We start from the raw sequence: 12182 nt of genomic DNA, 5'->3' as shown, positions 1-12182 counted from the left end.
CTGCGTACGTACTGATCTGATTCAGAGTCTCCTGAGGGATCCAGCTCATGTCCACGTCGTTGTGGCTTGAAGTTCCCAGTTCCACTTTTGGAGCCGGACGCCTCCTCTGCACACAGACAGTTTGATATTAATGAGACATGATGCACCGACATCAGCAGTGTCACTGAAACCTCAGCTTCAGCGGTACAGTGTGCGCCACCACATTTTGATTAAACTCATCTAAACGGAAACTAACCAACTGACAAGACAAAGTAGACACTGGAACTGTGATGTTACTTTTCTGCAGAAGAGTTGCCAAGCTTGAAACATCCATCCATTTTCTTCCGCTTTATCCGGAGTTGGGTCGCGGAGGCAGCAGCTCAAGCAAAGCCGCCCAGACCTCCCGATCCACACACACCAAGTTGCCAAGAGTTGCCAAGCTTGAAACATTTAATTTTAATTTATTCTTTGTTAGTCCCATTGAGGTCAATGATCTCTTTTACAAGGGAGACCTGGACAATTATAAAGTTTCTAGTTCACCTAACCTGCATGTCTTTGGATGTGGGAGGAACCCGGAGCACACCCGGAGGGAACCCACACAAACACGGGGAGAACATGCAAACTCCACAGGTGGGAATCAATCCCATGACCTTCTTCTTGTGAGCCAACAGTGCTAACCACTAATCCACCGTGCTGCCCAAGATGCACAAATACCACACAGGCCATGCTAATACACCTCACAGACCACCCCATAACCACCCAATGGTCGTGTAAAGACAGAAGCGTTTTTTTTGTTTTTTGTTTTTTTTGTTTTTTTAACTCGGCAACAGCAGATCCTCTACTGACACATGACCAGAGTGACACGAGTTTGGACAACAACTCAGAGAAGAGAGAAAGTAATATTTCACTATCACAGCCAACAGGTGCGGGCAGCACGGTGGAATAGTGGTTAGCACTGGATCGATACCCACCTGTGGCCTTGTGTGGGTTCCCTCCAGGTGCTCCGGCTTTGTCCCACATCCAGAGACATGCAGCTTAGGTGAACTGGAAAGATTTAAATTGTCCATAGGTGTGTGTGTGCGGGTGTGAATGTGTTTGTTTGCGGGCCTGTGACAGACTGGCGTCCTGTCCAGGGTGAACCCCGCCTCACACCCTATGACTGCTGGGATAGGCTCCAGGCCCCCCGGTGACCCGATCCTGGATAAGCGGTTGAAGAGCCAACAGGTGTGTCATGGTTGGGGCTGTGATTTTTATGAATAAAGCTTATTTTATAAAGCGAAAAATGAGTTCCTTGTCAGCTGATGTTGACGGAGTTCATTGGAAACTTATTTGTGTTCAAATCTGAACCGATTTGTCTTCTCCTGCAGCTGACAGTTCATTCTGGGCTTCTGAGAGCTCCAGTGTCAATTCAGCACAAGTGGACATGCAGCTCGACTGTCACTGAAGCCCGTTCCCACATTTCTGTATGTGCGCATTAAGTTTGGATTGTGTGCATGTTTCCCCCCACCCCACTGCCGTGTGCCTGACAGCACCTGCCTGAAACACCTCATGTGAAACCTTTTAATATACAAGTAGGTACATTAAGGTCATTGTGGACTCACCACAGTTTGCCCCCCCCATGAATTGCATAATCCAGCATTTGACTCACAGAACGGTGTGTGAAGGAGACAAGAGTGAGTTTTCTGAAGAGGACAACAGTCATGATTTTTTTTTTTCAGTCCCTGCAGTGTTTTTTTTTTACTTTTTATTTTTCATAAGTCCAGTGAAAGGTGTCATTTTGTCATTTTTATGCAGCTTTAGCTGATGCTGCCCATGAATGAAAGGGAATGCCACACGTGCACCCATACAAGAAAAATCCAAACTGACGAGTATGAAAAATTAACTAAATATTTATCTTTATCTGGTTTTGTTCCCCCTTTCTCTCAGGCGCTCGCTCTCTCAGTGTGCGCAAACAGTGAGGAAACATGAGGCAGCATATATGTCAAAAAAAAGTGGCAGAACTCCGGAAATGTGACATCATCTGTAGCGCACAAGGCCTGCTCAAGGGGTTACACAGAGAGGTGCTTTTGCATCACCTCTGCGGATCGTGTGCATTTTTAGCTGCTCCCGTCCTGTCTATAAAGGAAGCTTAACCAGCTGATAGTCGACTCATGAATATTTATACATCTGGCTAAGTTCTGCGCTGTCAAACCAGCATCCAGCATGACAACAGTACATTCATGAAGCATTTCAGTGAGGCGTGGCATGACAAAAATGCAAGAAGTTTTAAATTTTATCATTGCTTTCATAGAGACAGAATTATTGCTCAAAAACATGCCACACCACCACAATTCTGTCCAGGTGCTCGCCAGCGTCTGTGGTCGTGTTTGTGTTCAAAATGCATGTTCCAAGTCTTCAGACTATTTGTAATCTGCATCTCTGTTGTAGACTCACAATGGTAATTACTCTCCTCCCTAGTGTTTTACTTGTAGAAAAACTTTTCTTTTGTGGTTCAGTATATTTTAAGGTAGAAATGACTGTAGGAAAATGTTTGTTTCTGCACCTTTCTGGATTCCAGCAGCTGGTGAAGACCGACGATGACAAGCAACCCGAGTCCAGACAAAAAGACATACATGAAAATCCTGTTTGGGGGGGCACGGATAATAGAAATAGGTTATAAAAGCAGAAATAAACAAACAAGTCACCAGTAAAAACTAAATCTTTTTCAGTCACATACGTCTCTCCATCGAGTCCATCTTCTCTCTCGGTGATGGTCACAGTCTGGTTGAACACAGCATCCTGGAAAACATTCCCCTGTGGCACATGGGGGAGAAAACTTAAAACACCTGCCTTCATCCAACCACCACTTTGAATTTTATTTGTTCCTCATTAACGTGGCTTTTCTGAGGGGCAGCCAACTCTCAGACTGGATCATTATTATCTGTCACTTCACCAGTTCATCAACTGAAGTTAAAAATAATGTCCTCCGTTATGTGAGACATAACTCGTTCCTTCAAATGCACGTGGTGTTACCAGTGTCACATGGGCTCACCGACAAGCTGAAGTTATGGTCCCTCGTGTAAAAAAGGAGAGAAAAAAGTATATTCTTCATGTGTGGTTTTTGTGGAACTTCACTGATTAAGCGCTTTTCTTCCAAGTGACCCGTTCTCTGCTGCTGCCACCGTCTGTTAACGGCTGGGCATCGGTCGTCCGGGCCGCAGGTCTGACTGATACAAACCTCTCTCTCTCCCTCTCTGCTGGACAGGGAGGAGGAGGACCGTAGCTCATGGCAAGCAAGAAACAGAGCGGAGAGGAGTGAAAATTCACACGGTCCCTTCCTCCGCGGTGCAGCGCCATCCACGCTGACACTGCTGCTACTTTGATTAGCGCAGAATGGGATGTTGCTTTGACAGTGAGACTATCATATTTCGGTCCCAAAACACGCATGACAACGTGCGCGCGCATATGTGTGGTGTGTGTGGCTTGCCTCTACTGGTGGTTAGCTCTCACTGTATCACTTCCTGTTCCGGAGCACAGTGGTGTTTTTCTGTATCTGTTAGCTGTTTAATCTGCGCAGTTAGATTGATCTAGTTATCTAGATTACGATTTGTTTCCCAGTGTAATCTTTACGTGCCTTAACTAAAGCACTCCTTCTGCTGAATCACCTCTAAATTATTTACACATTATTCACTTTGTGCATTTTTAGGAATCCGCTAGCTTAGCGTAGCTACTAGCTCTTAGCCGATTTAGCATGGTGGCTTCTCCTGTCTCTCCCGCACTTTTCTGCACTGGGTGTGAAATGTTTAGTTATTCCTCGGCCTCCTTTAGCAGTAACGGTACTTGTAATAAGTGTAGCTTATTCATAGCTTTGGAGGCCAGGCTGGGCGAATTGGAGACTCGGCTCCGCACCGTGGAAAATCCTACAGCTAGCCAGGCCCCTGTAGTCGGTGCGGACCAAGGTAGCTTAGCCGCCGTTAGTTACCCCCTGGCAGATCCCGAGCAGCCGGGAAAGCAGGCCGACTGGGTGACTGTGAGGAGGAAGCGTAGTCCTAAACAGAAGCCCCGTGTACACCGCCAACCCGTTCACATTTCTAACCGTTTTTCCCCACTCGACGACACACCCGCCGAGGATCAAACTCTGGTTATTGGCGACTGTTTTGAGAAATGTGAAGTTAGCGACACCAGCAACCATAGTCAATTGTCTTCCGGGGGCCAGAGCAGGCGACATTGAAGGAAATTTGAAACTGCTGGCTAAGGCTAAGCGTAAATTTGGTAAGATTGTAATTCACGTCGGCAGTAATGACACCCGGTTACGCCAATCGGAGGTCACTAAAATTAACATTAAATCGGTGTGTAACTTTGCAAAAACAATGTCAGACTCTGTAGTTTTCTCTGGGCCCCTCCCCAGTCGGACCGGGAGTGACATGTTTAGCCGCATGTTCTCCTTGAATTGCTGGCTGTCTGAGTGGTGTCCAAAAAATGAGGTGGACTTCATAGATAATTGGCAAAGCTTCTGGGGAAAACCTGGTCTTGTTAGGAGAGACGGCATCCATCCCACTTTGGATGGAGCAGCTCTCATTTCTAGAAATCTGGCCAATTTTCTTAAATCCTCCAAACCGTGACTATCCAGGGTTGGGACCAGGAAGCAGAGTTGCAGTCTTACACACCTCTCTGCAGCTTCTCTCCCCCTGCCATCCCCTCATTACCCCATCCCCGTAGAGACAGTGTCTGCTCCCAGACCACCAATAACCAGCAAAAATCTATTTAAGCATAAAAATTCAAAAAGAAAAAAATAATATAGCACCTTCAACTCCACCACAGACTAAAACAGTTAAATGTGGTCTATTAAACATTAGGTCTCTCTCTTCTAAGTCCCTGTTGGTAAATGATATAATAATTGATCAACATATTGATTTATTCTGCCTTACAAAACCTGGTTACAGCAGGATGAATATGTTAGTTTAAATGAGTCAACACCCCCGAGTCACACTAACTGTCAGAATGTTCATAGCACGGGCCGGGGCGGAGGATTAGCAGCAATCTTCCATTCCAGCTTATTAATTAATCAAAAACCCAGACAGAGCTTTAATTCATTTGAAAGCTTGACTCTTAGTCTTGTCCATCCAAATTGGAAGTCCCAAAAACCAGTTTTATTTGTTATTATCTATCGTCCACCTGGTCGTTACTGTGAGTTTCTCTGTGAATTTTCAGACCTTTTGTCTGACTTAGTGCTTAGCTCAGATAAGATAATTATAGTGGGCGATTTTAACATCCACACAGATGCTGAGAATGACTGCCTCAACACTGCATTTAATCTATTATTAGACTCTATTGGCTTTGCTCAAAAAGTAAATGAGTCCACCCACCACTTTAATCATATCTTAGATCTTGTTCTGACTTATGGTATGGAAATAGAAGACTTAACAGTATTCCCTGAAAACTCCCTTCTGTCTGATCATTTCTTAATAACATTACATTTACTCTGATGGACTACCCAGCAGTGGGGAATAAGTTTCATTACACTAGAAGTCTTTCAGAAAGCGCTGTAACTAGGTTTAAGGATATGATTCCTTCTTTATGTTCTCTAATGCAATATACCAACACAGTGCAGAGGAGCTACCTAAACTCTGTAAGTGAGATAGAGTATCTTGTCAATAGTTTTACATCCTCATTGAAGACAACTTTGGATGCTGTAGCTCCTCTGAAAAAGAGAGCTTTAAATCAGAAGTGCCTGACTCCATGGTATAACTCACAAACTCGTAGCTTAAAGCAGATAACCCGTAAGTTGGAGAGGAAATGGCGTCTCACTAATTTAGAAGATCTTCACTTAGCCTGGAAAAAGTCTGTTGCTCTATAAAAAAGCCCTCCGTAAAGCTAGGACATCTTTCTACTCATCACTAATTGAAGAAAATAAGAACAACCCCAGGTTTCTTTTCAGCACTGTAGCCAGGCTGACAAAGAGTCAGAGCTCTATTGAGCTGAGTATTCCATTAACTTTAACTAGTAATGACTTCATGACTTTCTTTGCTAACAAAATTTTAACTATTAGAGAAAAAATTACTCATAACCATCCCAAAGACGTATCGTTATCTTGGCTGCTTTCAGTGATGCCGGTATTTGGTTAGACTCTTTCTCTCCGATTGTTCTGAGTTATTTTCATTAGTTACTTCATCCAAACCATCAACATGTTTATTAGACCCCATTCCTACCAGCTGCTCAAGGAAGCCCTACCATTATTTAATGCTTCGATCTTAATATGATCAATCTATCTTTGTTAGTGGCTATGTACCACAGGCTTTTAAGGTGGCAGTAATTAAACCATTACTTAAAAAGCCATCACTTGACCCAGCTATCTTAGCTAATTATAGGCCAATCTCCAACCTTCCTTTTCTCTCAAAAATTCTTGAAAGGGCAGTTGTAAAACAGCTAACTGATCATCTGCAGAGGAATGGTCTATTTGAAGAGTTTCAGTCAGGTTTTAGAATTCATCATAGTACAGAAACAGCATTAGTGAAGGTTACAAATGATCTTCTTATGGCCTCGGACAGTGGACTCATCTCTGTGCTTGTTCTGTTAGACCTCAGTGCTGCTTTTGATACTGTTGACCATAAAATTTTATTACAGAGATTAGAGCATGCCATAGGTATTAAAGGCACTGCGCTGCGGTGGTTTGAATCATATTTGTCTAATAGATTACAATTTGTTCATGTAAATGGGGAATCTTCTTCACAGACTAAAGTTAATTATGGAGTTCCACAAGGTTCTGTGCTAGGACCAATTTTATTCACTTTATACATGCTTCCCTTAGGTAGTATTAGACGGTATTGCTTAAATTTTCATTGTTACGCAGATGATACCCAGCTTTATCTATCCATGAAGCCAGAGGACACACACCAATTAGCTAAACTGCAGGATTGTCTTACAGACATAAAGACATGGATGACCTCTAATTTCCTGCTTTTAAACTCAGATAAAACTGAAGTTATTGTACTTGGCCCCACAAATCTTAGAAACATGGTGTCTAACCAGATCCTTACTCTGGATGGCATTACCCTGACCTCTAGTAATACTGTGAGAAATCTTGGAGTCATTTTTGATCAGGATGTCATTCAAAGCGCATATTAAACAAATATGTAGGACTGCTTTTTTGCATTTACGCAATATCTCAAATTAGAAAGGTCTTGTCTCAGAGTGATGCTGAAAAACTAATTCATGCATTTATTTCCTCTAGGCTGGACTATTGTAATTCATTATTATCAGGTTGTCCTAAAAGTTCCCTAAAAAGCCTTCAGTTAATTCAAAATGCTGCAGCTAGAGTACTGACGGGGACTAGAAGGAGAGAGCATATCTCACTCATATTGGCCTCTCTTCATTGGCTTCCTGTTAATTCTAGAATAGAATTTAAAATTCTTCTTCTTACTTATAAGGTTTTGAATAATCAGGTCCCATCTTATCTTAGGGACCTCGTAGTACCATATCACCCTAATAGAGCGCTTCGATCTCAGACTGCAGGCTTACTTGTAGTTCCTAGGGTTTGTAAGAGTAGAATGGGAGGCAGAGCCTTCAGCTTTCAGGCTCCTCTCCTGTGGAACCAGCTCCCAATTCAGATCAGGGAGACAGACACCCTCTCTACTTTTAAGATTAGGCTTAAAACTTTCCTTTTTGCTAAAGCTTATAGTTAGGGCTGGATCAGGTGACCCTGAACCATCCCTTAGTTATGCTGCTATAGACGTAGACTGCTGGGGGGTTCCCATGATGCACTGTTTCTTTCTCTTTTTGCTCTGTATGCACCACTCTGCATTTAATCATTAGTGATCGATCTCTGCTCCCCTCCACAGCATGTCTTTTTCCTGGTTCTCTCCCTCAGCCCCAACCAGTCCCAGCAGAAGACTGCCCCTCCCTGAGCCTGGTTCTGCTGGAGGTTTCTTCCTGTTAAAAGGGAGTTTTTCCCTTCCCACTGTAGCCAAGTGCTTGCTCATAGGGGGTCGTTTTGACCGTTGGGGTTTTACATAATTTTACATAATTTCTGTGATTATTGTATGGCCTTGCCTTACAATATAAAGCGCCTTGGGGCAACTGTTTGTTGTGATTTGGCGCTATATAAAAAAATTGATTGATTGATTGATTGATTGAAATGACGGAAATCCGTCGTGGTGATGGAGAACTTTAACCCATGCCTGAGTTGCTTCCGGTGTGTCATGAGCGTCTTGCACGGCAGCACAGTGGCATCAATGTGTGAGTGTGTCTGTGTGAATGTGAGGCATCACTGTAAAGTACTTTGAGATTCTGATGCAGATGGAAAACACTATATAAATGCAGTCCATTTACAAGACTCCTCTAATTTAAAGGCTCACACCCGTTTTGTAGGGTTACAGGACCTGGACGAGAACTTCGCTTTGGTCCCAGGTCAGATATTCCTTCGGTACCACTTTGTTAATAGGTGGCGACTTCGGGAGACTCAGATGAGTTGTACTGCTTACACAGTGAGGGAGTTACCACCACAATGTAGCCATGCATGCTAAATCATGTTAAAGGAACGCTGAGGGTTCCAGCAATTACACGGTGCCAAGGAAACACCATTTAACAGGGAGCGGTTTTCAGGAAATGGACCACTGGTCTGCTTTGGTGATTGTCAGTTGGGACAGTTCAATGAGGCGATGATGTGCACCTACATCTTACCAGGAAAAAACAAACATGATACAACTGGCCCATCAAAGATCATTAATTGGTTCCATGCTTATTTGTTTATGTTGCTGGTAAGCCCCGCCCCTCCCATCTTACACTGCTGTCCTTGTAATTGAGGTTGATGACCAGTCCGAACGGCCGCCCTCCCATTGGCTCTGCAGGGATGAAGGAGTACTCAAACGTCGCCTGTCGGCTGGGAGGAACCACAGTGCCGAGCTGCAGAGCGGTGAAGTTCTGGATGTAGAACTGGTAATCCTGATGGAGAAGAAGAAAACGTCACCCAAACTTTAGAGATGACAGGGAACCTAAATTTTACAGCAGCATCTAGCCAACCCCCAAAACATCCAACAGAGAAAACAGTGACGGGATGTGACCTTATACAGGAAAGAGGAGGGTTCATGACCCTGCTTCTGATAAGATGTGAAATAAATATTGAGATGATATTGCACGATAATTCCTCAGTACTGTCAGAACAGTTACCAAGGATACCCATCTGTTCTCTACCAAAACATATCAAGCTGTTGTTGCTGCCAAGACCTCCTTAGTGCCCCTATTGCCCACTGAGATAATAGTTCTCAATCACCACCACCACGACTTTTTATTTATATTTAACAAGGAGGTCATGTTGATGACAACTTCTTGCAGTGGTGGGCAAAGTTCTGCTAATCCGCTAACCGCTAATTGTCGAAGATAATGTTTTCATTATCGAATTAGCTTTTCAGATAATTTTGAAAACCATCATTGGACCAATTATCTTCCGATATGTTTTAGACCACAAACATATTTTTGCAGACGTGGTGAACAAAGCTTAACAGTTACAAACATTTATTAAGTCTAAAATCAGTTGGGTACCTACCTGTTAAATGTTTTGTAGTAGATGCGCAGTTCTATCCTCTGCAAACAGAGGAGAGCTGGTTCCAGGAGAAACCACTCTATCCTCTGCAGGCAAAGGAGAACTGGTCACAGAAAAGAAAAGGAAAAAAATAATAATAATAATTTCTTTTGACCTCATACTGATATGCTGGCAATATCACCCAAGCCATCCAGAGGCATACAGTTTTAACCAAACTAATTTCAGACAACTTATTTAAATTAACATCAAGTCTGAAGTTTTATAAAGTGAAAATATCCGATTTATGTTTTAAACTAATGCACTAATTTTGAAGGTTTTAGTGTGGACATGCTGTGTCCAGGTGCATTATGGGTAATCTCAGTACATTCACAACAGAAGAAATGCATTTGAGATGCGCTGATTAGTCTCCACACGGATAACAGCATTAAACTCTTTGTATATTGTGCCTAAAACTCTTGTGAATATATTCTCTGGGTTTATAGATGTTAATGTGTTTGTTATGTAAAAATGCCAGAAGAAGCCCCGGTTCCTTCTCCATTATTTTCAATTGGAATCATTGCAATCAATTCCTGTTTATGCTTTAGAGTCCTGCTTATGTCAAACACTGTCTGTCGTCTTTGTTCCAGAGTAATACATATAATTAAATTCCACGCATCTTAAACGTAGCAGACAGGGATTATCTGGAATTTTGTTTTGGCAAGTTTTCACGGTCTCTACTGTCATCTACTGGCAGTATTCGCCCTAAGTATCGACTGTCTGGACACCAGTAGATGGCAGTGTTCTACTTATTTTATATCAGACAGTTATGTAATTACTTGGCTTTTTTTTGCAAATGCCTTTTTTTTTTACAAATAAAAAGGCATATTTTACAAAAGCGCATCTATATGTAAACACCAACACACACCTCACATTAACGTGTTGGTTTTTACATAGAATGAATGAGTCAACCAATCAGTGTTAGCGGAGACATATTTTACCCATGATCCCTTTGGCATCTGTCTGTGTTTGTCACAAAACTTCAGAATTAGTGCATTATTTAACATTAAAAGATGTATGTTATATTTTAACTTTGTAGAAATGACAGTACTGACATTAATGGAGTTATTCTATCTGTATTCATTTTAAACCAAAACCATAAGTCATTACTCCTTTATCTTCCAAGACCTCCGCCTCATGGTGACACTGTTATTGTGTAGAGAGTTGAGCTTCGTGGCTCCTCTCAACTGCTTCTCTGCTGGAAGTTATGCAGTAAACAGGAGCTTCCAGCAGGGGGCAGGGCGCACAAAGACAGATATGCTGGCTCATTGGGTCTGTGGTCGCGTTTGATGCTATCAGAAGCAATCATGGTATTAAAACTTAAAATCAGCTTGTTAGTAGTTGCAAGTGTACCGCAGACAACACTGGAAATTATCGGTTATTGGTTAGCTGTAGCTTCCAATAAATTTTTGGGTGGTTTACCGGTTTAACTTTATAAAAGATAACTTTTCTGCCAGCTGATTATCTGTTATCGAAGCTAATTTTTTGGTTAGCTGTGCCCACCACTGAGCTCTTGATATCTCCTCCCTGGGTGCTGGTGAACCTGTGTGCATGCTGATTCTCTGATACATATCTTACTGTTCTCTACCGATTTTGAAGTTTTGTGTGCAGGTTTTGGGAGGACTTGCATCATGATTTGGCGCTGTATAATTAAAATGCTCAGACTGCCCAATAGATGGCGAAAAAAGCTACTCAACTGTGCAGCAAGGTCTCGAATGTTCATTCATCTGAGTTTTGGTGGAAAAAGGAAGAAAAAAAAAAAGATGGAATGACAGCCAAAAATCAACATAAAGATGTGTCTCTTCCCCCTTACAAGCAATTTACTGGTCTTTTCACCGTAGCTGAAAATCACAGGTTGAAATCTAATATTCCCAATGGTGGGCACAGATAACCAAAAAATTTACTTCAATAACAGATAATCAGATAACTGAAGTTATTTTTGTTAAAGATAAAATGTTGAACCACCCAAAAATGATTCCAGTATTGTCTCTGGTACATTTGCAACTACTAACAAACTGAATCTTACCACCACAATCGCTTCTGGTAGCATCAAAAACGACAGACCCAAACAATGAGCCCGTACTTCTGTCTTTGAACATCTTGCCCCCTGCTGGAAGCTCTTGTTTAAAACATGGCTTCCAGCACAGAAGCAAGCTGAGAGGAGCCGCAAAGCCCAGTTCTCTACCAAATCACAACGCTCCGATCAGGCGGAGATCTGGGAAAATAAAGCAATGCTGAGTTATGGTTTGGTGTATAAATAAATCAAATCAAATCAATTTCATTTATATAGCGCCAAATCACAACAAACAGTTGCCCCAAGGCGCTTCATATTGCAAGGCAAAGCCATACAATAATCACAGAAAAACCCCAACTGTCAAAACGACCCCCTGTGAGCAAGCACTTGGCGACAGTGCGAAGGAAAAACTCCCTTTTAACAGGAAGAAACCTCCAGCAGAACCAGGCTCAGAGAGGGGCAGTCTTCTGCTGGGACTGGTTGGGGCTGAGGGAGAGAACCAGGGAAAAGACATGCTGTGGAGGGGAGCAGAGATCAATCACTAATGATTAAATGCAGAGTGGTGCATACAGAGCAAAAAGATAAAGAAACACTCAGTGCATCATGGGAACCCCCCAGCAGTCTACGTCTATAGCA

At 42.6% G+C, this 12182-nt stretch overlaps 1 protein-coding gene across 2 annotated transcripts in view; it reads right to left on the bottom strand.

Moving 5' to 3' along the window:
• The window catches only part of ssr1 (signal sequence receptor, alpha), a 33664-nt gene that overhangs the window by 7557 nt on the left and 13925 nt on the right, over positions 1-12182 (bottom strand). For both annotated transcript variants that reach the window (XM_034192804.1, XM_034192870.1), the window contains exons 5-8: positions 8740-8898; positions 2696-2772; positions 2522-2600; positions 13-106 (exon numbers count right to left, since the gene is read on the bottom strand). In XM_034192804.1, the coding sequence (XP_034048695.1) occupies positions 13-106; positions 2522-2600; positions 2696-2772; positions 8740-8898 (409 nt within the window). The remainder of the gene's footprint in view (positions 1-12; positions 107-2521; positions 2601-2695; positions 2773-8739; positions 8899-12182) is intronic.

Source organism: Thalassophryne amazonica, chromosome 1 (genome assembly GCF_902500255.1).
Source record: "Thalassophryne amazonica chromosome 1, fThaAma1.1, whole genome shotgun sequence".
Lineage (NCBI taxonomy): Eukaryota > Metazoa > Chordata > Actinopteri > Batrachoidiformes > Batrachoididae > Thalassophryne > Thalassophryne amazonica.
Note: the sequence above shows the minus strand (reverse complement) of the source record. Positions and strands in the feature narration are given on the sequence as shown.